The sequence below is a fragment of the Cyprinus carpio genome, unplaced genomic scaffold (genome assembly GCF_018340385.1).
Source record: "Cyprinus carpio isolate SPL01 unplaced genomic scaffold, ASM1834038v1 S000006701, whole genome shotgun sequence".
NCBI lineage: Eukaryota > Metazoa > Chordata > Actinopteri > Cypriniformes > Cyprinidae > Cyprinus > Cyprinus carpio.
The window spans coordinates 187,450-214,866 of NW_024879310.1; the positions used below are offsets into that span (position 1 = coordinate 187,450).

Sequence of the window (27,417 nt, forward strand, 5' to 3'; positions counted from 1 at the left end):
AGAGATGAGACAAAATATCTGACATAAAACCTATGGAAACAATGAAGAATGGCTCTGGTGGTACAGGTTGTCTAAAAATGGAAAATGCATTGTAAATGTACGCACTAAGATTCACGTCTTAGATTTATTTTCTTTAAATAAACCTATCATCTGCTTGCTGTGACCTATCTATACAAAGTAATATGAAGATTTTACACAGCGCACAGCATCTGAAGTACAGATAAAACATGTCGAATATGCTCCATTCTGCATGATTTTTTATAACTGAAAGTCTCTTCTTTCAGATATGGGGCATCACTTTTGCATTCTACCTGAGATGCAAAAAATGAATTCATGGACAGACCTGAGGCAGGGCAGAATCAAACCTACACTGAAGGTATGCTTGTGTGTGCATGTTTTTTTCTTCTTCAGGTTTGGGCAGTTTTAGATCTCTTACCATTTCACTTTATATTAAAGCAAACATTAGAAAGGAAAGGAGTGATCAGGATGTAGGTTGGTGGAAACTCTCACCGTGTTATGACACTTTGTAGCCCTCACTCCTTATTTAACGTGATAGTTGGAAATAGCTTCATGCCATTATAATTACAGTATAATAACTGAGTGGAATCATATAGTATACATTTATAAATGACATTTCTTTTTATTCTCATGCTTGGAATGTCAATTGGGAGCACATATAGATCTTTTTTAAAAATATACAGTTCAAAAGTTTAGGGTTGTTAAGATTTTTTGGTTTTTGAATAAGTTTCTTATGTTAACCAAAGCTGCATTTATTCCTGTGATGGCAAGACTGAATTTTCAGCAGTCTTCAGTGTCACTTTCCTTCAGAAATCATTCTAATATGCTGATTTGATGTTTAGGAAACATTTCTTCTTATCAAAAAAAAAAAAAATCAATTTCAATATTATAAATTTTTCAACAGACTGTTGGAAAGAACAGCATTTATTTGAAATATAATTGTTTTCTAACATTATAAATGTCTTTACTGTCACTTTTGATCCCAGTTTAATGCATCTTTGTGTAATAATAGTACTATTTAAAAAAAGAAAAATAAAGAAATAGCAATCTTTTTGACTCCCAACTTTTGAAAAGTAGTATATGAACTTTGGGCCAAAGTTTTTTTAAGGTGGTATAATTTAACTTTCATTTACTTCATTCTCAATCAGTTTAGTGTTGTAGGCGTTCAGAACATGATATGTTTAAATAAATCTGCTGCTGTATAAAAAGCACAAAATTCTGTACAACATACAGTGACAATCAAAAGGAAAGTTTCTTTCCGTATAACCATGTATAAAGAATGGCATTAGCTACAAGAGCCCCGCACAAATATACCATTATTTAATAGCGTTTTCAAATCAAGATAATGCTCACCTGTCAGATAATATCAGGAATAACACTAAGAAAAAACAAACAAAAAAAGAACACTTGATAATACACAAATTCATGTAAACGCTATGACCAAACAATTTTGTCACAAGGATTTTACAACGTTAACCATACTCTCACCATAACTCCAAAATGCCCCCATGAAGTTAATCACAAACAATACGCATCTGTCAAGCTGTCTAGGACGAAGGCCAAAGATATGAAACAATGCCTGATATGAGTGTAATATTTCACCAACTATATACTAACTCTACAATAATGTAATAATTTCACACTCTATACATTTATAATACATTTAAGAGAGAGGAAACATAATATTTGTCCCTGTAAAAATAGTCCCTCGCATACATCACCTGAACATAAAGCAAGTTTGATGAGATCAACAGAACATTCAGGACTCACTTTTATAAACTTTTGCATTATTGTAGAGTTATTACATTCAATCTGGCATCTACACATGAGCTGGACTGAAGGAATCTAGAATAAGATCTGCAAACCGAAACGTTTTGGAGGGCACAACTGTGAGTATGGCTTACAACATACAGGCTCCATCTATTTCATTTAGTACAAAATGTTTTTTTTTTATGTTACTATGAGAAGCGCACAGAAGCACTAACAATATTCTGAGAAACTCACTGACCTCAACCTCATACTGAGCCTACTGAATGAGAACAAGCTAGAAAATGAAAGCTTTTTTACACTCTGATAGATATGTTGTGTTTCGTAGGAGAGGACATCTTTGCGACGGCCTTCCTGTACAGCTGAGCCAGGAGCCGATCTGCTCTTCTTTGCTTTGGCATTCATTTTTAATGCTTGGGCATAATTAGAATAAATTAGTCTGTGAGTGAAGCTGGTAAATGGATAATACGATACAAGCCGGAATGAATATCAACACAAGCCGATTGTAATCACATACAGTATATCTAAGGAACAATTAGGACTGTCAATCGTTTAAAAGTTTTAAACAAACCAACTGCAACATATGCTGATGAATTAATTGAATTAATTCAAATTAGGCATAGGAGGACAATATACTGTTTGTTAAATTTCCATATCACTGAATATAAGTCAATCACCCTACAGTCCAAATGTGATGTCTGTGATGTTTCGTTGAAATGCAAAATATTTTTGGCACCTCACGCCACGAGCACCATGTTTTAAGGCACCATGCCACGTATATGAGTAGTTATACTTTGAAAAACAAATATTGACAAAAGTAAAACAGTAAATGTAATTATTAATTCATAAATATCTCTACATCTTTGGGGAGTTACATTACTTAAACTATATATTTTTTTTTATTTTTTATGTTGATTGCACCACATTTTCAGATATTTATAAACAGTGCGGCAGCTTTGATAATTTTAAAAAAGATTATGCCTAATAATAATAATGTGAGTAAGTAAACAGATTGGACAAAAATGTGTAATGTAATTGACAAAATTTACATATGGATCAGGGGTATTATTGACTTCATGTTATTTTTTAAATATTTAATCGCATTGAAGTAATGTGTTCAATTGACAGCCCTAATATCAACACAAGCCGATTATAATCACATACAGTATACCTAATAAATAATGCAGCAACACAATACTGCTGTTGAATGTTGCTGGTCACAACAAAAGTGGTTTCTATCTTCTTTAAGTCATTCTCTGAGGGACTAAGGAGAGCAACAGGCAATTTGCCAAATAAATTACTTGGAATCAATCCATGAAAACAACCCAAGCGATTATTCTGACAGAATCTTACATCGAAACTTTGTGTGTGGCTTTCTTTCAGACCTGCAGAGAGAACGGCATGAGAGAGAGAGCGTTAAGATGTGCTGGCAATTAAAACCAAAATGAAACGAAAATAAAATAACCGCGGGTTTGAACTGTTCGAGAGACAGTGTCCTGATGAAAGTGGGAACTTCAGTAAGAACAGAACAAGGCACAAAAGTCTTAGCAAATGTTTAAACTGAACAAAACCGGCCCCAGCAGGAGGTGTTGGATGGTGAAGCGGTCTAAAATTGAGCTCTCCTAGTGCTCTGCCATCCCACACCCCGTCCGTCTCGATGGCAGCACCTTCTCCTCACCGTCTCTTCAGCTGCACAGGTGTGAATCCAGCCTGATTGAATCCCACAACTCCTACCTCCCAACCCAGCAGTCCACAGTTTGCTGTTCAGCACAGGAAGCAAACAGGTCTAGTCAGTTAAATGTAGTACTCCTTCTTGTCATCCGAATTGTTGTGTCCACCCTCTGCGTTGATGATGGCAGTGTCGGCGTCTGCGGCGTCGTCTGCTCCTTTGGCTTCGTGAGTAAAGTAGGTACCAAAACAGGAACAATTTTCATTTCCAGAGATTAAAAAATAAATAAAAAATCAACCCAAAGTCAGAATCATGTTTTTTGATTTACCTTTGTGTCTTGCAAAATATCGTCCGAGAACAATCAGGAGACAAAGCATGGCGAACACAACCACTGCGACAATACCGCCGATGACGGCGTGATCAATTTTCTGTGGCGCTCCATCTGCTCTTGAATCTGCGTCAAAGAGGAAAACAAACACAAAGATGTTAAGGCACCTTGAGCTGTTGTTGGTTGGGGATTCAGTGTGAGATTCCCTGCCGAATCTTTTTATTCTGCTTTAAATAAATTCATTAATGCCATCTCCCATATATATTTACAGTCATCCAAATTCAAATCAACACGACTAAAAACACCTCTCAGTGAATCTGGCAGATGGTTTTCACATACTCTTGTTTGTGACATTTCCTGTAAAAGTGTAAATAGCATGACACAGACTAGCACATACTCAAGTGTGTGTCAACTGTGTTGTTTGGTTTGATCCTGAAACATCAGCTGTCTGAGCCAACAGTGACACTGGGGAGATAAAGTTGCCAGCCTGAGCTGGTTTGAATGAAAAAAAAGATAGCATACTTACACTTTAAAGATGTGTTGAAAAATGAGAATGCAAGTTACAGTTCTACCAATCACTATGGTAAAACACCCAATGTGCATTTATAGGGACTGGCTTTTTTGCTCACCAAGGCTGCATTTATTTGATCAAAAATACAGTGAAAACTGTAATACTGTGAAATCTTTCTATTTAAATATATTCTAAAATGTAATTTATATTTCAGTGGTCATTACTCCAGTCTTTAGTGTTACATGATCCTTCAGAAATCACTGTAAAATGCTGATTAGGTGCCCACCAAATCAGTAACCTGACCCCCCCCCCCAACCCAGGATTGACTGATTGATTAATTAATTAATTAATTAATTCATCTTACTGCCAAACTTTTGAATGGTAGCATATATAAAGATATACAAAATATTGGTACCATTGTAGTGAATGTGACAGACATAATTCACCATTGTTAAGTGTAGTTCTGTACACTGTGTTCTGCATAACTGTTCAGGGATCGTGGTCCCTTTAAATGTTCGGAATGCGTGATGACGTAAAACACCCGGTCAGCGCCATGGTTGGAGTTTTCTGTTTGGTCTTTTGAAAAATAAACGAGACACGCATTTGTGTGCTCAAAGTGAGAAGTTGTCCCTTGCAAATTACTGCAATTTCCACACTGGTGACCCCGACATTAGTCTGCTGGACGTATCCAGAGACACGACGCGATCATGACCGCGAACACTGTCACCCCTCAAAACTCCCCGAATTCTGGGAATCGTCAGCATCGGCATGGTTCGCCCAGACTGAAGCGCAGTTTGCATTGCGTGAGATCACCGCGGATACAACAAAATATTACTACGTTGTGTCTGCTCTCGGGAAATTCAAACAGCATCCAGAGTGGTGAGCCTTCTTACGAATCCTCCTGAAAATGAGAAGTATACGGCACTTAAAGCCCACCTGTTGAAAACGTTTTGAACTGTCAGACGCTGAGAGAGCCAGCAGGCTTTTCTCACTTCAAGGACTGGGTGACAGCAAACCGTCCGAGCTCATGGACCGTATGCTGGATCTTTTGGGCGAACACAGACCTGATTTTCTTTTCATCCAGCTTTTCTTGCGTCAGCTGCCTTTCCCAAGTGAGAGCTGCATTAGCCAACAACCACAATCACTGACTGTCGTAGACTAGCTGAAGAGGCTGATAAATTTTTCCTGGCAAGTCAGGGGACATTTTGCGGCCGCGCCTTTTTCCCGCGCACATCTCTTCGGTGATGCAGGACGACACCCACACTCATTGCTGCGACCACTTCTCGTCGGCAGCAGTCTGCTGGCACCCAACAGCCTTCAGGATTGTGTTTCTATCATGAAAAGTTTGGAACCAAGGCTAACAAATGCCGTCCACCATGCAGTTTCAGTGTTTCGGGAAATGCCAGGGCCGGCGCTCAGTAGTAGCCATGAGTGTCGGCCGCGTAGGCAGGCTGCTTTTTCATCCGCGATAGCATCTCCGGACGCCGTTTTCTGTGCGACACGGGGGCACAAAGGAGCGTCCTGCCTGCCATCCCGTTTGGACATGGTAACCGACAGACACGGCCCCCCTATGGAAGCTGCCAACGGTAGCCGCATCCGCACATATGGCACAAGGTATGTTGAATTGTGTTTCGGAGGACAGCATTTCGGTTGGGACTTTTTTACTGCAAAGGTTTCCGTTCCCCTCCTTGGCGCTGATTTTTTGTGTGCACATGGACTGTTGGTGGATGTAAAGAACCGCCGTCTGATTGATGCTGTCACGTTTTGTTCTTATACATGCACGCTCAGCGAAGCGGACTCCATACGACTGTCTAGCATGCTCTCAGCTTCCGATGATTTCTAACGTCTATTGGCCAGTTTCCCAGCCCTCACTCAGCCCACTTTCTCTTCATCTACTGTGAAGCACGGTGTGGGAGCACCATCTCGCCACTACTGGTCCCACCCGTCTACGCCCGCGCTCGGCGCCTCGACCCGACCAAGCTTGCCGTTGCAAAGGCTGAGTTTGCAAACATGGAACGCCTGGGCATAGCCAATCCGACAGCCTGTGGGCATCACCCCTCCACATCGTCCCCAAACCTGGCGGCGGCTGGCGCCCGCGTGTGGCGACTACCGGCGGCTTAATGAGGCAACGGCACCTGACCGATACCCAGTCCCGAACATACAGGATTTTTCAGCACACCTGGCTGGCAAGGTGATTTTTTCCAAGGTGGACCTCGTCCGGGGATATCATCAGGTGCCGGTACACCCACTGGACATTCCCAAAACAGCAGTGATCACGCCGTTTGGTCTGTTTGAGTTCCTGCGCATGCCCGTTCGGCCTTAAAAACGCCGCCGCCCAATCTTTCCAGCGCCTCATGGACTCTGTTTTGTGGGACCTGCCTTTCCTTTTTGTGTACTTGGATGACATCCTGGTAGCGAGCACGTCCAAGTCTCAGCACCTGGCGCACCTCCGAACCCTTTTTGAGCGGCTTAGCCACCATGGTCTAATTGTCAACCCTGCCAAGTGCCAGTTCGGTCTCTCCACCATCGACTTCCTAGGACACAGAGTCACTAAGGACGGGGCAGTTCCTCTCCCATCAAAGGTGGAGGCAGTCATCCAGTTCCCACGCCCACTCACTGTCAAATCCTGCAGGAGTTCCTCGGCATGGTGAATTTTTTATCACCGCTTCATCCCTCGAGCCGCTCAGCTCATGGGGCCCTTGCACGAGGCATCTTAAAAGGTAAACCCAAACACGCTGTGGACTGGATCTGAGAGCAGAGTCAAGGCTTTTAATGCCACTAAAGCAGCATTAGCGAACGCCACCATGCTGGCGCATCCTTCTCCTACAGCCCCCATTGCCATCACCTCGGATGCCTCTTATTATGCTGTCGGTGCGGTTTATGAGCAGTGGGTAGGTGGGGCCTGGCAGCCGCTGGCTTTCTTTAGCCGTCAGCTGCGCCTTTGTGAGCGGAAGTACAGCACTTTCGACCGGGAGCTGCTGGGTATCTATCTCGCCATTAGACACTTTCGTTCCCTGCTGGAAGGCCGACACTTCACTGCTTTTGTGGACCACAAGCCGCTGACTTTTGCCATGGCCAAGGTGGCTGAGCCGTGGTCCGCCCGCCAGCAACGGCATCTGTCTTACATTTCAGAGTTCACCACGGACTTGCAGCACATTGCCGGTAAGAGCAACCACGTGGCGGATTGCCTATCACGGGCTTTGGCACGGGCAGTCCATCTTGGTTTGGATTACAACCGCATGGCCGCAATTCAGACCACAGACCCAGACGTGCAACATCTGAAAACCTCGACTACAGGGCTGCAGATCAAGGACGTGGTTTTTGGCAATGCCGGCACAACGCTCCTTTGTGACATCTCCACAGGTAGTCTCGGGCCTATCGTTCCCTCGGGGTGGAGGCGGGCAGGTTTTGATGCCATCCATGGTCTCTCCCACCCAGGTGCGAAAGCTTCACAGAGGCTTGTTTCAGCAAAGTTTGTGTGGCACGGCCTCAAGAAGGACGTTAGGGACTGGGCTAACACCTGTGTTGAGTGCCAACGGGCCAAAGTACACTGCCACACTAAAAGCCCCGTTAGAAACATCCCGGTTCCTGAGAGGCGTTTTGACCACGTAAACGTGGACCTGGTTGGTCCTCTGCTCTTCTCTCAAGGTTTCATATATCTGTTAACCATGGTTGACAGGACCACCCGTTGGCCTGAGGCTGTGCCACTGACATCGGTGGCATCTGTCGAGATGACACGGGCATTTCTTGGCACCTGGATTGCCCGTTTCAGCACCCCTTCGGACATTTCCTCTGACCGAGGTGCACAGTTCACGTCCGAGCTTTGGAACGCTGTCGCACAGAGCCTCGGAGTGAGACTCCACCGCACGACTTGATCTGCATATCACCCGCAGGCTAACGGACTCTGTGAGCGTTTTCATAGATCGATGAAGGCTGCCCTGCGTGCCAGCCTCAAAGACAGCAACTGGATCGACAAGCTCCCGTGGGTGATGCTGGGTATCAGGACTGCACCAAAGGAAGACCTTCAGTCCTCATCCGTGGAGCTTGTTTACGGACAGCCGCTGCGAGTACCAGGGGATTTTGTCCCTAGCACCACGGTTCCCTGGTCTGCCCACTCTCCAGCGGTCTACTCTACTGGATAATGCGAGGTTTTTTGCACCTGTCCCTACTTCCTGTCATGGCCTCCCTCAGTCGCACATCCCCGCTGGACTTCAAACAGCCCGACTATGTTTTCATTCGCCACGATGCTCACAGAGGACGCTACACCAGCCCTACGAGGGCCCGTTCCGGGTTCTGGAGACAGGGGACAAACACTTTGTGGTGGACAGGGGTGGCAAACCGGAGCGAGCGCTCTCCATTGACCGCCTTAAACAGGCCTCATTTGGACGTGGCCAGGCCCGTTGACTTGGCCCAGCCCCCACGACGCGGACGGCCTACTGCTCTGCCCCCACCCAGTGCTCCTACCCAACCCAAGCCTCCCACACCCCATGCCCTCCCCGGGTAATGACGGTACACCAGCTGCAGTGGGGTCTCCTCGACCTCCGGTACAGCGCAGTCGCTGTGGCTGGTTGATACGCCCACCCCCCCCCCGTTGACAGTTGGGTTTTTCTGATATGGTGAATTCTGGGGGGACGTGTGTAGTGAATGTGACAGACATAATTCACCATTGTTAAGTGTAGTTCTGTACACTGTGTTCTGCATGCATAAACTGTTCAGGGATCGTGGTCCCTTTAAATGTTCGGAATGCGTGATGACGTAAAACACCGGTCAGCGCCATGGTTGGAGTTTTCTGTTTGGTTTTTGAAAAATAAACGAGACACGCATTTTGTGTGCTCAAAGTGAGAAGTTGTCCCTTGCAAATTACTGCAATTTCCACACCATATTGTTCCCAGCCAATATTAGCGATTTTACACATTTAAAAACTGTTATTAGAGTTTCTAAATGTAATCTTTAGCAAAATCTCAAAATGTATATCTATATTTTGATACTGTACATTATAATGGTTGTGATTCCTAAATTCACTTGAGTCATTTATAGTGAATGATTTCAGCTTTTTAGCATTTTATTTTTCATTTATTAGACAATTTACTGGTGCATTTCTCCATTTATGTAGCAAAATAACTTTATCTTAGCTTTTGGTGCAGTGGCTCACATAGTTGAAGACATGCTTTTTTGTGTGTAAGAGAACCAGATAGAAAATAAACACTGCACACATTCTAATTACACATTAAGTTCCCAGATGAAGTGCCTAGCAACCAAACCACAAGAAAGAATGTAGACCTGAGAGCAAGGAGGCCTGAAAGTGCCTCCAAACAGACCCCCAGACTATATTCCTCTCAATATTACTCATTCAGTTTTGTATCAATATGCCTTCATCAGGCCTAAGAGCAACAGAAGCTGGCCCTTTTCCATTTTCAGAATCAACACAAGGCTAAAGCTTGAGGGTGCAGACCTACAGTATTTCCATCAAACCGCATCTGATCCACAAACCAGCATTTCTTTGAATTTAATAAGAACATGTATGGCTATATCTAATTAGCCTACCTAAAACATTAAATGATGGGAATACATGTCAAATGCCGTCCAATGGTGTGAAAACAAGATCTTTTGATAACTACCTGTTTCTGCCTGCAGCGAACCAAAAGATCCAGCCCAGCCAGGCTGACACAAGTCTACTAAGATGCTGCTTTTGATATGAGCCACAGAGGTTTCTTTCCGCATTGATATCGCACAGGTAAAGCCCTGCAATTGCATCATGGGTTCACCAGAGGCACCTCTCACGGCTCTGGCATGGCCTCTGTTCCCCACTCTATCCCAGTGCTAATTAGCATGAGACTAGGAATGAAACACACAGGCGAAAGAAGAAGAGCACTGTCACATTCCATTCCCTCCGTAGTGTCCGCCCCCTCCTGCACTCTCCGAAACTCTTTCCTGCTTCTGCCCATCCTCTCCCCTCCTGCCTCCTGTTTGACACCAGCAGATATAATTTAGTTATCCAGGGGCATGTATATCTTAGCCTGCGGAAAGGAAATTTGAGGGTGAATGCAATTTTTCAGTGACTAATAACGTCCATGTGTTATGGAAAGCTTATGTTCGAATGTAAGGCAAGACACCACCGGCAAAAAACAAATTGTTATTTTTTTCAGGCCATTGGTGCAATTATGAGATTTTGGGGGCTATTTGGCTTGTCATAATACGTTCCATTCAGACTAGTGAGAAGACACATGCAACATAAAAATACACCCTTAGTGTTTTGTTTTACTGTATTGTTGCATCTGTAAATTCAGTTATGGTACATATCTTTAAAAGGCCATTTTCTCAAAATGATTTTTTTTTTCTGTCTCTCGATGCACGGAGTCCAGAACATCTTTACTTCAGTAGCACTTATATACACCGACACTGGTAAACAAGTTTATTCCCATCTATAATCTGAAGATTTTTGAGTGAGGGGTTTGTGTTATATATAATTTTCCTCTCTTTTTTTTTTTATACATCATCTTTATTCCTAAAAACATTGTGAACAAGAATACACAAAACCACTCTGTAACACACCTTTAACTCTAGTATGTCAACAAACAATGAAACAACCACTTTTGAACCTGGGCTTTATTCGATATTCAGATTTCTGTTCTGGCAATTTACACAAAATTAGTGCATATTAAGTATAGAATGGGCCTCATTGCGCATATAAGATAAAATATTTCAGGAAAAAAATAAAACTTTCAGATTTTTGTAACATATTTTTTGTATTTATTTATTATTTTTCAATGCAATCAATCAACCTGGAAGTATATTGATATGTATTAGTTTAGTTTACCCAATTTCACGCGGGCCTGTTGTGCCTTAAAGGAATACATGCACCCAGAAATGACAATTTGCTTAAAATGTTATTCACCTAAGGCAATCCAGATGCAGATGAGTTTATTTCTCTCTTTAGATACAAGATTATAGACTGCTCTCATTCTGATTGGCACCCATTCACTAACAGAGGAATCCATTGGTGAGCAAGTGACTGTAATGGCCAATTTCTCTAAATCCGTTCCTGAGAACACAAACAAACTCATTTACATCTTGGATGGCCTGAGGGTGAGTACATTTTCAAGCAAATTTTCCATTTTTGAGGTGAACTGTTCCTTTAAGATTGTGACCTCCCAAAACCCAAACTGGCATTTTCATAATGTGTCATTCTGGAACTTGGGACACACGGGTTCCAAACGTGACTGCGTTAAACTGGCACACAGTAGTCTTTAACAAACCAGGCTCATGTTCACGCAGGTGGGGGATCAGTGGGTTTTTCTGGAGAAATAAAGAGCCTTTTGCCTTGACTTTACAGGGGGTGATTGAACGGGGGAAGACTTTATGCACTGCTGCAGGGCTGAGAGCTCATGTGTTTATGAGTCTCACTCTGCATCTGTGCTGAAGTGATAATAACTGCAGGCCACTGTCATTCTGACAGCAGCTGAGGACCAAAGTGGAAACGGCAAGTGGTTGTGAGGGGCCAAAACATGAGAAGTATGGGATATCAGACCGGCCGATCTAGGTGCATTCTTCTAGCCTTATGTCTATTTCTGCCATTTCCGCTAAAAGGCACTTCAAAAAGTAATCAGGGAAATCTTCAGTAACAGGAGCCCGAAATCTGTTCGCCGGCACACTTTATTGATTTTGAAATCTCGATTAGGTTACGCAAAGGTCATTCCCTGGAGTTTGCGGTTCAGTGCTATGACGAGAAAGCCCCAGCTGAAAATGAAAACTGGAAATTCTTTTTGAAAAAATCACAGCTCACCAAGGCACCTAGGCGAAAAACAATGTGGCTACGAACGTACAATCACATGGCAGTTTACTGAGGCACGAAAAACGACGATTTCTGCACGGTGAGAAGATTTAAAAAAGAAAAAAAAAACATAAGTGAGAGTGAACATGAACTCATTCGGATTCGGGACGAGAAAGACCCCAGTCCCGGGGTACAAAGGAGACCTTCCAACACCAAAGATTGGACCCGGAGCATGTGGAGCCTTTGAAGCATGTTTGTTCCTGATAGAGTTCTCTAAACGATCTAGCAAGGCCACCAGGTGGTGACCAAAGGGACATTTGCTTATCTTCGACATCTCTATGTGCCGCTAATCACATTAAAAGGGAAGTCAGGGAATGCAAAGCGCTGCAAAAATGTTCTTAAAAGCAAGTCCGCTAACATTGCACAAAAGGCCATATGCGGGCTGTGTGACATTTTTCCCCTGGAAATTAGTGTGAGCTGGACTGATAAATATACCAAGCAAGATCACGTTAGCAGACGTCTTACAGTGTGTCGGTGAGAGGCCTTTTCATACAAACGCACAGCCATTCAGCTTTTCTGAGTGGAATTGCTGCATGACAAACTGGCTTGGTTGGTAATACCAAAGGAAACATGAGTCAACTTCAAATGATAATTTCCTTTGCACCACCAACCAAATAGCAGAAAACTCTTGATCAGAGAGGAGACAAAGCTGCATTCACGTGCGTTCCCTTCCCTAAAACCCTTCATAATATAGAGCGCATCCTTTACGCAGGAAAAAACCCCCCAAAAAACAGGGGCTTTGAGCCTGGGGGCAGAGACTGTTCGATGTGTGTCTTTACTCACAATGAACACGAAATGGCCTCTTTGAATGCAAAATCAGTAGACTTTTTGGACCACTCGTGGTCCTGCAGAGCTATCTTGGCCTTGGACTAAAGAACGATAGACCAAGAGGGGTGCTTGAAAGGTTAAATGTAGCGTTTAAAAGTCAATGGGGAACTTTGCACTCTTCAGCTGCTACCTCTTCCATTTCCTGACCTTTATTTTGGCATTTCGTGTGTGATGCGCATTTATAACTGGCTGAAAAGCTACTTTTAGGTACTGTTGACATGGGTGATGATATAATGACTCTTAGCTACAGGTGTATTTGGATCTTTAAATCTCTATTACTAGCGTTTTACCAACTCCATATTTTTCGTTTCACGTTACATGGCTGTTCACTACCTCATACATAAAAGGGGGCACCATCAAGAAATAAACATCATAAATGCTACACATATACAAGATTATGTTTATTTTAATGTATATATTATACTGATATGCATTTACCAATATTGTTAATATTATATCATATTATATTGTTTAACATTGTTTCCATCAATCAATAATATATACAAGCAAGCAATAAAATATATACACAAAGGTTATCCACATTAATTGCAGGAACCCAACACTTACAGTATATTTTTTCCTTTTAAACAGTTACTTAATGTTAAATAAATAAAGTGCATACAAGTTACATAATTAATTTACCAAGTTAGCAATGTTTTTTTTCTTTAAGCACGCTGGTCAAACAACATGTTTTATTTAAACATATTATATTATAATTATATTTATATTTTTTTTTTTATATTATATTTATTATATATATTATATATATGTCATTATACGATATTATAGTTATATTATAAACACCACTAAAATATAATTATTAGTTGTTACTCCGACATTAAGTGCAAGGGAATTCAACAAAATATATTTAAAGTGAATATGCTGGATTAATAATTAAAAGTTAGTCATCTACTGAGGGTCATGACTAGATAAACATTAAAAATCCAGATTGATCCAATCTGAATCAAACAAGCCAGCAAAGTTTGTCCAACAAATCCAATTTCATCTTCTATAAATATCTACTATAACATTTCATTATATTTGTGCCTTAAAAAAATATTCTTGTCAGAATATATGGACGAAGCCATGAATAGTCGGTTTCATCTTCTATAAAATCATCTACTATAATCGAGAAATCATTTTTCATTATATTATGCTTTCGCAAACATGTATTTTTGTCAGGATACATGGCTTTAATTAATTCTAGATTTTGTCTTGTTTTTATTCCTCATCTTTTTGCTACCTTGCTCAGGGAAACAGCTGTGCAGTAAACAGAAATCCACTTACATTGTTACTTGCTATGTTAAGGCAAGTTGTCTAACAAGGAAATGTAAAGTGTGAATATCTCCACAAAAATACAATGTAGTACACAGTCACACACACTTATTTAATTAAACTGGTAGCAAATACATGCACAAATTGTGAAACGAAATCCAAAGTAATGAATTCAGTGTTACTGGCATCACAAAAAGCAAGCAAAAAATAACAGGCCTGTTCAAAAGAAGCTGGCATGGTGCCTCTGCTCATAACTAAAAACAAAAACTTTGCAACTTGATGGTACTGTTGGTATATGCATAATTCATGATACAAGGCTATTAAGAAGAGCATGTAGGTATGTGATTTCACATCTGGCTTGGCAAATTATCCTAACATGCAAACAAGCCCCACGCATGAGCACATCTATAAAGCCTCGTATGACGTGTGCTATAAACCACATTCATGCCCGATGTTGCCCTGCGAATCGACGGCAGGACACGGCTGGGAAGGTTCAGTAGACTCAATGGAAATAGCGACACTGTTACTTTTTAAGACTTAACGGAATAAGTGTAGAAATAGGCTTGAAGCACAGGGGGAAGATGTCCAGCATGGGGCGGGAATGAGAAGCATCTGCGCTTAGCTTAGGGTAAACACTGGGGAGGGTGGGGTGGAGTGGTGAATTTCAAGAGAATGGTAGAGCGTGCCAGCGGCTTGGTCGAGTGTTGCATCAGGGGGAGGTTGGTATACCCAAAAACATAGATTGTGTAAGAGAATTGGGTTTACAAGCCTGCTTAAACAGGGAGAAAACATCACTACAAACCAGCCTCGAGTTTGGGTTGTTAGCTAGGGTTGGCCTAGCGTGTTTACCGCCCTCCGTCTGACCTGACCAATTCACAATAGCGGGTCCATAATAAACCACCTACAAAACATCTCGCTTCATTATATTTGTGTAGTTTGACTCTTGACTTTATAGTGAATGCAATTCATCTGTCTTAGTAGGTTCCATCACAGGCGTCCACTATAGTAACGCGTTAGAAAACTCAGAAAGTCGGGTTCTCGAATCGTTGTTAAATTGAAATCAAGTCAGATCCTAAAGAATTGATTCACATGGTGTATGTGGTAAACTCTCACTACATTTTCAGAGTAGAGTAGGTACTGCAAAAATTTTTTTTGGCAGATCAGCATTTACTAATGAACATAATAGTCAATCCTGGTTGTAGAATTGATGCATTCTAAACTGCTATTAATACGCAGTAGTGCTTGTTGCTGGATGGAAAAAAGTTCGAATGATCGTTCTACTCATGAATCACGCTTCATAAGTCCTAAATGGATCTACTGCGATTCATGTCTCTAAAACTGCTTTCGGATACCTGCCTGATTAGCATGGGTTTTGAGATCGCGTTCTAATGAATCACATCATCCTAATGAATCGCAACTAAGCTTTTCTTAAGACTTCTCTCATTAGTCTAAAGTGGCTTGGACACAGTAGGTATTGCACCTTCTACTGAGAATTAAATAGTCATCCCCCACATGAATTGATTTAATCTTATATTTGCTCATAGGTAGTAGAGGTTATAATAAATGAATTCAGCCGCAATTGAAGCAATTCATTTTTTATAACACTCAATTGAGAGTCGCTGTACAAAATCACGATGCATTCTAGGGCTTGAAAGTTTATAAAAGTAAAAGTCAGCCCAGTGAATCGATTTTATAATTAAACTCTATCATACATAGTGCTGAAAATTTATGCGGTGTAGTTTGTAGTTTTGACGAGCTTGTGAATTTCAAAAGTGGCATTCCTTTTGACACCAGCCAGTACACAGATGTTTATGCAGGTGAAACACAAAACTGATCCACAGTCCGTGACCCCATGATACACTAAGTGTATGTTATTTGCGTTGTCATTATGCTGAAAAGAATAGTTTAGCCAGTTTCGGCAATTGAGCAAAAATAAAAAGACAATCAAACTGAATTGGGTGAATATTTTGGAATAGCCATGCAAATTCTAATTATCTGAAAACAAATGAAAGCACATGCAAGACAAACAAACACATACTGCTCAACTCAATTGCGCTTTTGAAATCTCTCTCATGGGGAGTTCATACTCAATTTACTACACAAATTACCTCTCAGGACCACAAGCAAGACACCAATGGCACACAGCGAAGGAGGAGTAGCAGCACTCCTCTTCTCACATTCACAATGGAGATAGAAAACAAAATTATCTCACAAGTCGGCTAATGTTAGACAACAATTCCTGTCGTTAGTTGGGTTTGATTTCACGATATGCAGTTGACTCATCACTAGCTGCAATACACTGGGCAGGGGGGTATGGTCTGTATTGAGCGAAATAAATATGTCCATTTTTCATTGATGTGGGCACCGTGTGAGTAAGGTGTTTCCCTTTATGTGGCAAGCAAACCTATCTCGACGATGTAGAGTGAATTAGAAAGGGAATAAAACATTGACACGTGACGTTGGTTCACAGGAGTGTAGTTTCGGAGTGCGTACGATTACACTTATCTTCATCGATGATTCTCTACCAGTTGCTGCAGTCCCTCGGATGCTAAAAGACACTTCTGCAGGAACCTCTGTCAAACAACATCAGAAAAAACTTCACCAATAACTGACGGGAAATCCCTCTTTGCTCAGTCCTCACATAGTGTGTAGCGTATTTTGCTAACTGTTGAGAGTCAATTTTTAAACCAAAAAATTGTGGTATGAAAATATTTAATGTAGCTAACATTAGCCTGACTTCCTGTAGTCTAGGACTGGTTTTGGTCTCTTGATTGGTTGTGTTTGCCAAGATTGGCTTTTTTTCTGAAGGCTGGTTTGGCTCAAAGAAAGTTATTGCTAGATAAAAACCAACATGGAAATCCAGTTTAACATTAATTGGTTCCTGATCTTCTTATTGTGAAAAATTATAATTGGTTTATGTGAATATCTAAAAAATGTCTAATCAAAATAAAATAATACATTTTGCTACCATCCCCATTTTTACTTTTAACAATTGACAAAACGTGGTCCTGTGGCCTCAGTGGTAGAGCAATTGCTGTTACCATGCATAAAGGTTGTGGGTTCAATTCCCCAGGGGAGAGAACACCTGATAAAAAAAAAAAAAAAAAAGTATAGCCTCTGAGATGTATTGTAAGTCTACAGATGGAAAAAAGTGTCTGCTAAATGCTGAATGTAAGAAGACATCATTGACGTTCAAATGCAAAATATCTAGCAGTCACACAGCACACACACACAGGGGCAAAACTGCACAATTGCATGGGGTATGCAGATCAGTGGTGCTTTGGCACCTAATAACACTCAACATCTAGGTAATTTACTATTACTTTATTTTAATTAAACTAACTCCACAGAAAACCTTTCTGCAAAGTCAGTGTGAAACGTAAACAAAACGGTCCCCTGATAACTAGCCATGTGCACTTGGAATGGGGATACAATCGCATCAGAGGGTGAAAAAAAAGGTGACAAAGAGTTCTAAGAATGTTTAGACCATGGGTTTATTATCTAAAGGGATAGTCCACCGCAAAATTGTTACACCAATCTTGTCGTCATTAATCCCTTACCCCCCATGTTGTTTCCAAACCCGTAAAAGTTCCGTCGTCTTCGGAATACACATTTTAAGATAGTTTGGATGAAAAAACCTGGGGGCTTGAGACTGTGCGCCCATCAGAATGCCCAGTAAAATAATAACATGTGTCAGGTCTTCTGTGTTCATCCGGCGCCACAATGAGGATGCGCTGTTTCTATCTGTACTTTTTAAAACAAAGCACATCCTTGTGGCGCAGACTGATACAGAAGAGCATTACACAGCATACGGTGAGCTTGGAGAGATACAGAGGAGACTGCTGACAAAGGAATGAGCAATCGGAATTAAAAGTTGTATTTTTTTGTTTTTCTTTAGACTTACCAAAACAGTGTTTCCCGTCAACTTCATATAACCCAGAATTGCACGTACTGATGGCGATGGAGTATGCGAAGATGACTTTCATACCTTTTATTGGACCTTGACGCGTTATTTACACTTGCAGTCTAGGGGACAGTCTCAAGCTCCAGGTTTTCATCCAAAATAGCGTAATTGTGTTCCGGAGACGCACGGCATTTTATGGGTTTTTCTGAACGACATGCGGGCTAAGTGATCAATGTCAAAATTTACTTATTTTGGGGAGAGTATTCTTTAATACTCTGTCACAAATATATTTTTACATAACATGTTAACAATATAATTTGTTTCTCAGTATAAAATGTCCCTTTTTTGTATGATAGTACAAAGCATGCCGCAAGTCCTGACTACAAAGATGCTCCCAATGCTCAAAATCGGTTTTGCCCTTGTTTTGTTTTTTTAGTGATGCAATACCTACCTCTCAATGAATCCTGCTGACTTCACTGGAGTCATCGGTTAAAATTTTAGTTTTCCTCTGAGAGCGCATGTTACCAACATCAGATTTTCAGCTACACTGATATTCTAGGTAAAACAAGCTCCTGACAAGTCTGATGAGATTTTTTTCTTTCTCTGAATCCTAGAAAGAAGGCAGCGGCAAACTTCATAAGAGCAATTATTGGTTTACTTGTTTTTCACTTGTTTGAAAGAAGCTGTGTTCAGGATGAAACCAAGTCAGTTCACATCTCTGTGGTTAGATCAGCGTGCACAATAATGTGTCTTTGACCTTCATTATGTATGCTTTAGATTATGCTGTGTTGTAAACATAATACTAATAATTTAAAAAACCCAGTTTTTTTTTCAATCTCCTCCACATTCTGTCTTTACCCTGCCCCAACCAGTCACATGACTCCACTGATGGGCCATTAGGGGAACGGCCCTTTGTCTCTCAGGTGTGAATCACTAAATATTCATGGCCATTATCACTAGCTGAAATAAATAGAGATGTCAGGGCATGTCAAAACATCTCAAGGACCCCAGAATCACCCTGAGGGTAAAAGAAGATTTTCACACAATGATTTCGGCAAAATTGCACCCCCCATGAGTGGCGCCCCCATGCACTGCATATACTGCAATGTGTGTGTATGTGTGTGTGTATAATATAATAAATGTATGTAAAACCAACCAAAATACCCCTGACATTTTCATTTGATGAAAAAAAACAAAAACAGATTTGACATTTTCATAATAACTCCTGTTTGCGTTCCATGAGGGAAAAAGTCATCCTAACCCATACCCTCAAAATAAAAAAATAAAAAAAATTAGTTATTATAAAACTTTTGCTCACTGTTGCAAAAGCATTTTTCATATAAAGCTGACATTTAAATGGATATATAATAATTATATCATTAAAAAGTAGAACTCATCTGTGTTCTTGCATTGACCAAATGAACTTTGTGTAAATAGCTAATACATCTATTTATTATTAGCTTTTTGGAAGTGCATTTTAAAATAGACATCCTGAACATCAGGGGACTTTCACGCTGACTTTAAAAATCCTGCTGAGGACACCAGCATCCATTCCAAACCAAACATTTACATGAGATTAATTGTTTTGAGCAGATGCCTTCTCACCAAGGTGACCTACAACAAACAATAAGGCACTAACGCAAACAATATATTCACACCGAAATTGGTGAGGTAAACACCAACCAAAATCTCCCTAGATTCATCTCCTCTTTTTTCTTGACAATTTAGAAGTAATTTCTTTGTAACAGCCAACTCCAAAAAACTATGTTCGCCGCCTCACTACTGCACATCCTAATGTCTAAACCTGCAGCGTATTTCACCAGACAGCAGAATTAACTCTTGACAGAGAGCAAAGACCTAAATGAACACATAAACAAAAAGAAGTATACGAGAGGAATGCGAAGAGAGCTCTGTGCGCTCTTGAATCATGATGATATCATGATGGGGGCTGTAAGCTGTGCTGGCACTCAGGTGAACACTGCCAGTCTAAATTACAATCCGGGTCCACTGACTTGACTCCGTGCCATGAATTACTCATCTTCCCTCCATTTGCACCCGGCACTCATTTGCTCTCGTGCAGCATATGTGCTCCATGTCTGAGTGGCTTGCAGACAGTCGTGGTCTCAGGCGACTCGGCTTGCTGCTCCCAATCGGTTTCAGACAGGCGTAAATTAAAACCGCACTGCTAAATGGGAGCTCAAATGGTTGCAACCTGTTTGTAAACGGCGGAACAAGTTTCACTGAAAATTAATCACCTGAGAAAAAACGGCAAACTGTGCTATGATGAAGCTGAAAGTGCACTTCAGGTTGAAAACCGCACCTGACAGAAGGTACATCGGCTCATGTCTAATATGACTAGTATGGTTAACCAACCTCTTATGGAGATGGATAACTTCGCAAATGGTCGCTTTCCTTTATCTTATCTTGGCAGTTGATTTCAGAATGTTGCAGGTTGAAACTCGAACTGCTGCATCTTCCACATGGAGCACCCATGGCTTATAGGTGCCATGATTCAACTCTTTATGCTACTTTAGCTCATATGTTTCGCTATACAAATATTATTTCTCTAAACCAAAAGTAAATTATAATTATTGAAAAGAAGATGTTTGTTGATGATTGGAATTGGCTGTTGTAATTTTGAGAGTGACTTTAATTTTAATGTGCTTTTTACTTATAATTAATATTTTATATCAGTAATGGGAATTAATTTAAAATTGAGGATCATACCTTACATGACATTGCTACTAGATTGGCCCTTCTGACGCAGTTTTTGTGGCTGGACTCTCTTCAGGATGTTCCATTCTCTTTTTTACTGGGACAGGATGACAGCAGTGCTTGAACCACCAACTGTGTATTTTACCCAGAAAGTTGGCAAGAAGGTGATTAACTTCATAATGAAGGTGCCACTAGGCAGCAACAGGGAAAATTAGCTTATAGTATTCGATCAAGGTCAAAATGTCTAAGCAAAAAACAATGTGACCACAAAATAAAACTTATACTCGCAATCATCAGACATTACATCTGGATGGGACTTAGATGTTCTTATGAGCGAGGAAAAAACAAGTAATTTGCTATGTTTTCTTTTTACTGTTGTCGTGAGAAAAATAAACTGACATGCTTTGATTCAGATGGGTTTAAAATAAATAAAAATAGATACTTACTCCCCAAAATAGTTGAAGATGCTAAAAACTATAAAAATAATATTAAGAATAAAAATATAAAAACTAATAGAAAAATGACAAAATCAACAAAATCATAAAAAATTCAAAGAAAATGGTCCCACTTTATATAAGTGGGCTCTTAACCACTACTTGCATCAAAAAATAAGTACAATGTCACTTATCGTGTTTTCATACTGTATTGGCAATACCCTTCTGCTGCTGCTATTGAGGTGGGAATATGGGTAAGGTTAGGAGACACGGTGCTTTTGGTGGTATGGGTAGGTTTAAGGGGTGGTGGGTTAAGGGTGTAAAGGGATGGTTAACAGTGTTAATTATAAATGTAAATTACAGAAATTAATTACAGATGGTAATTACATGCAGGGTACAATGTAAAACTATGTTGTACACAATAAGTTCATTGTACCAAATGATTAATTAAAAATGTAAAGTCACATAGTAGTTTAAGGCCACTGTAATATAACGGTGTGACCAAGAAAATTACTAAGACTTTAACATTAAAATGAAAAGTAAAATATAAATATCAAAAGAATAATTGCAAATTCTTCCAGACAGATTTTATAATAGCATATAAATAATACTAATGTCCTGTTTGATTAGGGTTAAACATTAACATCAGGAAATATAATTTATAATTGTCATATTTAAGAGACTGTAAATTAAAAAGCGTTAGTTTATGAATAAGCTTTAATAAAATTTTAGCAAATCCTTTTACTAATATTAACATATGGATTGATATCTTTAATTTCTCCAAGAGAACTGTACTCACTAAATCCCAAGACACATGTTAGCTTTTCTGAGTGGAAATGGAACCCTGGAGCGCATTTAAAATGTTATTTGAATACATTAAAAAAACAGGCTCTGCTGTGAATATCTATAATGCACATTATCTAGGTATACTTTGGAGATCCAGAACAAAATTCTGCACTTAATTGCCCGAAAATGCTGTTAAATTAAATGCATGACACCCAAACATCTGCTACCAGCCACAGCTACCTGCAGGCCAACCTCAACTGAACAGCCATGAGAAAACAAAAAATACAAACTGTGACATAAACTGAATCGGCATAGAAAATGTTGCTAATTCAGATCAATGTGTCAATCGCGAACTCACAATCTGGACTGTTATAAAAAAATGAACAACAAAACTAGGAAAAGCGCACACAGCAAAATTCCTGAGGACAAAGAGAGATGTTTACCTTAGACAAGGGTTTCACCATTATCCAGTCCTCAGTGTATCTCAAAATCGCAACTTTCCTGTCTTAGGACAATTAGTTCAACCTCACCTGCGGGTATCTAAATACCCGATCTGCAGGAAATCTGCTCGGGGAAAAAGGAACTTTAGAAATAGGACAGACGGAGCAGTTTGTGAGGTTGAAGGTCCCAGAATTGGGTTTTGTAAACCCCTGCAGCGGGGATTTGAAGATATCTGTCTGGTTGAAGCCAATGTCCTTCTGAGCACAGGTGATTGGTCTCTCTGCGGCAAAAAAAAAAAGAAGAAGAAAAGATCCAAACTTGGTGTGAGTATTAAACACCGGACCAAAAGCCTGTCTGACTCGTGCGCTGTGCTCGCTGAGCCCTGGGCCTTTTTGGGAAAGGAAATAAAACAAATTGTAGACGGCAGGTACTGCAAACGATGTTTGATTCCTGGGGATGTTGTAAAAGTAATACGTGTGTATTTTCACGTCATGGCAATTGCTCTCATCTCCATAGAACACCATATTTAGTGCCTTGAACTGTTGCCTGGTGCGATAGGCTACACAGTTCGTGATGAAACTTAAAACAAATTATCAAAAAAGAGGCGGAAAACAGTGTACACTTGGGGTGTGAATACATCATCTGCGAGAATGAAAGGCTAAATTGTCTCACGTAACCAGGGACAACAACCAAAAAGAGGGTTGTGCTGTTTGGACACGGTTAAAGAAACCTCAATTAAAAATGAAACGATGCAGAGAGGCTTCAATGAATACGTGGGTTAACTCCACACACAAAAAAAAATTACTGTACTAGCATTGAAGCCGCAATGAAACTGAAAAATGCTCATTTTTCTGTTTTTTATAAATATCTCAATGGAATATGATATATAAATATGATATATATATATATAATTCTATAATAACTACATTATGACACACAACACACAAACACAACACACGTATCTAACTGCTTGAAACAAAGGATATGTATAATAAAAATACACCTACTGTAATGACTTCCACTTGCATTGGTTAATTGTATGTTCTTAGTATAAATATATATGATATATATATCATATCAAATATCTAAGATACTTATATATATATATCTATATATATGTATAAATTACAGTCTAAAAATTAAACTCTAAATTGCATCCTGATCTTTCTATCTATTATCTATCTATCTATCTCTCTATCTATCTATCTATCTCATGCAAACAAACACAATTATTATCATATATTATAATTAGTTTTTATGTCGAATTAGTTTATAAATATTATATATAAATAATTACGCTTTCATTTTCATCACAGAATACTGTGTATTAACTATTACATAATAATATAATTACTTTTGTTTGTGTCACATATTAACACAACAGATAAATTCCAAAAAATAATGAAATTCCGGTCGTTGTTGATTTTTTTTTTTGTATTTAAATCATCATGCCTGTCATGCCAACAATCAGGTAGCAATTAATGTTTCAAGTTTTACATTCTGAACCTCAAAGGATTTGCCAATTCTAAAATTCAGGAATTTGTCCAAACCACCGGCTTTGTATTTTTCCACTCAGTTATATATTCAGATGGATAATAAAAGGCCTCTAAAACTCACTGAAGCCTGTGATTCGAGACGTGGCCTCATACCGACCACAGTATACATGATGAGGAAATACAAGGACATATGATAATCATTATCTGTCCCCCGACACAAACAAAACTTGAAGGTATTTTCAAAACCCGATCGTGGCACATGCACTGGTGTGGCCCTGCAGCACGGATCACCACATTGGGTCTTATCATCAGCCTCTGATGGCCAGTTTCATTCGGCCCATTATTTCCACAAATGAAAGAACAAGCTTCCAGTACGGAATTGATTCATGCGGCTCTCATCTCAGCGTCGTTTAAGCAAAGTGACTATTACTCACACATGTATGACTGCAGCATGACTGTATACTGTTGAATATTAATGTGGGCTATGAGAATGGGCATGAAAGAGCAGGACGCAGCAGGAGTTGCAGAGCTGGCTCAGAGAAATGCGGGAGGGGTTCTCGCGGCTCTGAGCCGCTGGGCTGTTCTGAGCTCATGAGCAGGGCAGCAAGACGGGAGAAAGAGCATGGGCAAAAAAGAGATATAGGATTTTTTGAAAAATAAATCTAGGACAAACCAACAAACACGACTTCTTCGGGCCATAAGCCCACTGATGCAACCAAAACAACAAACACACAACGATGCGACTTCACAAAAAACAGCAGTGGCAGTGTATAAAGGTTAGGGTTGGGGACTGGAGGGGGTCATCCTAAAGATGAGCTTGGTGGTCTGCTTGGCTGCCAGTGGACATCCAGCCCAAAGGTGGCTGCCTCAATGTCAAAGAAAACACAGGCATGTTTGAAATAGAAATTTGCATACTGCATGCTGAGCTATATAGTACGTGACAATAATACCACATTATACAAAAGAGATATATCATCAACATAACAATGCCACTTCAAAAACCTACGTCTTCTGTTATGTGATTGAAAAAAGAATGCAACTAGAAAGAAAAATGTAGGGAAAAAAATATATATTTGGATATATTTTATATTTGCTGATATCAGTCAAAAAGCATACAGTATATTACTATTTTTATTACATGGATGGAACAACAGAATGATCAAACAATACAGACAGACAGACAGAGATGTAGACAGAGAGATATAGCCTACATTCTGCAGAACATTACATGTATCATCTTAAATGAGAGCATTGGCAGGGTAAAAAATCCAAATGAAGGGTTTTAAGCCGTCACGCCGACCCTGCCGTTAATCACAGTGGATTCGGCTACTTGAAAAAGGCTTGCACAGTTGTGTGGCATTTTTTCCGCATTTGATTGCTTTTTCTTGTTGCTCCAAAAATTAACAGAGGAAACTTCTCTGAGGAGCTCATCTGGGGTCGGTGGACCACAAGACCAACATCTGGTACTGTGTTTTCACATCTGTTAGTTGCAAAATGCATATGGTGGGAATTCACTAGCCCATTTACTCTATGTGTTACTGTGAAGCTTACGTGTGCGAATACCATGGCTGTTACAAAAATGCTGCCGATAAGGAGCCACCGACTGTGCATTTCTTTTGGGACCAACAAAACAAAATCTATAATAGGACTCAGTCCTGTCTACAGTCACCGACAGGTGTTTCTGTCCTCTTGCGTTTTACCTAGTCAGAATGTACAATGTGAGCCCATGAGAATCTTGGGTAAAGCAAAATCAGGGACTGTGCGACATACAGCCATCTTTTATGTCAGTCGTAGGGCTTTGGTCGCAATTGAAAGGGGTGACTGGGCGTTTTACATTATCAACGTTTGGACACTTCTCAAGCAAGCCATTGTGCTAAGGTTGAAAGTCTGTCATTGCCTGATTGTAAAGAGTGAATTTGTGGGGCTGTTTTTATTCAAAGCAAACTCAAGGTATTTACAATCATAAGGGAAAGTGAACGATATGATACAGTAAACTGGCATGTCATATATGAACAAGGGGCCCTAGACATCAATGTTCATTATTACAGTCAGAACTTCACTTTCTCTGCAAGATTCATTTACAGTTAATCCACAATGCAATTAGTCCATTAGGGCTTTTCCACTGTAGTACCAAAGTAATATGAACCAAATGACTCTTTGAAACCAACTACTTTTGAATCAGAGAACATACGGCGCACAGTGTAGTCGAATAAATGATTTTTAATGAACTCTTTCAAGAGAGCCCCATGAATGTTCAGAGGTTACTGTTTGAATTATTATGCGGGGATACCTTAATGAAGCGAACTCACATGAATCCATCAGAATGCTTACTAAATGAACATCAATTTATCGGTTTACTCGCCAGGTAATGGAATATTTTAATTAAAATACATTAAAAAATAATTCACAAGAAAATTGCATGTATTGAAACAATTTAAGTTTTATCTGAGCCGTTCCTTTTAACAGAAAATTGAACTACATAGTTTTGGCTTGTTATCTGATTTTTAATAAAACTAATTATATCGGTTATATATATATATATAATATATATATATCTCATATATCTAGTATAGTATATAGATATAGATAGAATATATATATATACACATAACACCACACACACACACCATATCTCCCTTTGTTCTACTCATTTGGGAGTCAACACTCATGGTCTTCGTGGTCAAAAAAGTAACTGGGGACACCTGCCCAATGTATCTTTTTTTTCTTCTTCAGTAAAGTCAATCTATTATATCTATCTTTTTTCTTTTGTATTTTGAGAGAGTAACTTATGGTACTTAATTAATATTTATGCAATTAATTATAATACATTTTTCCCATTGAAAATAGTAACAAAAAAAAAAAACAAAATTCACATTTTTTCAATTTAAATAGAGACTAGGCCCTTAAAATCCAATTTTGGAAGGCAGATAGACACCTCACATCCCCCTCCCCCGAGAGGGGGGAAAAAAAAATAAATAAATAAATAAATTCGTAATTTCATGGTGTAAACACTAGATTCCTGTAAAGGGACTCTATAGAGAGGCCTGTGAATTCAATAGTGTTTTATAATTAAATTGTTTACTTTATTTAGGTGTGGATTTAAAATGTATATTACAAGGCATTCTCCAATCGAAGACTACGGTTTGTCAAGGTTATATATTTTTTGTGGTTTGAAATGTTGAGCCGTTCTTGAAGTGTTTTGGGCCGTGTTTTCGCTCCATTATTATTTATTACATTCAAAACTGACACAGGAAGTGTTTGAACACAAAACATTAAAATTCTATAAAATGTAATCAAAGAACTAACAGGAATGCTTTAGCTGCTATATACAGCTATATATATAGGTAAGATAAAAAATGTTTGATTAATATGGGCCGTATACTAAACTTACTGCAGTATTCCACTGTATTGCAT

The 27,417-nt window shown here is 39.8% G+C and overlaps 1 protein-coding gene across 1 annotated transcript in view; it reads right to left on the minus strand.

The window, feature by feature from the left end:
- Positions 1 to 1,321: 1,321 nt before the first annotated feature.
- Positions 1,322 to 27,417, minus strand: part of LOC109073458 (cell adhesion molecule 1-like) — a 171,891-nt gene continuing 145,795 nt past the window's right edge. Inside the window, exons 10-11 of the mRNA XM_042755448.1 lie at positions 3,783 to 3,908; positions 1,322 to 3,698 (exon numbers count right to left, since the gene is read on the minus strand). Coding sequence (XP_042611382.1) covers positions 3,580 to 3,698; positions 3,783 to 3,908 — 245 coding nt within the window. The 3' untranslated portion in view covers positions 1,322 to 3,579. The remainder of the gene's footprint in view (positions 3,699 to 3,782; positions 3,909 to 27,417) is intronic.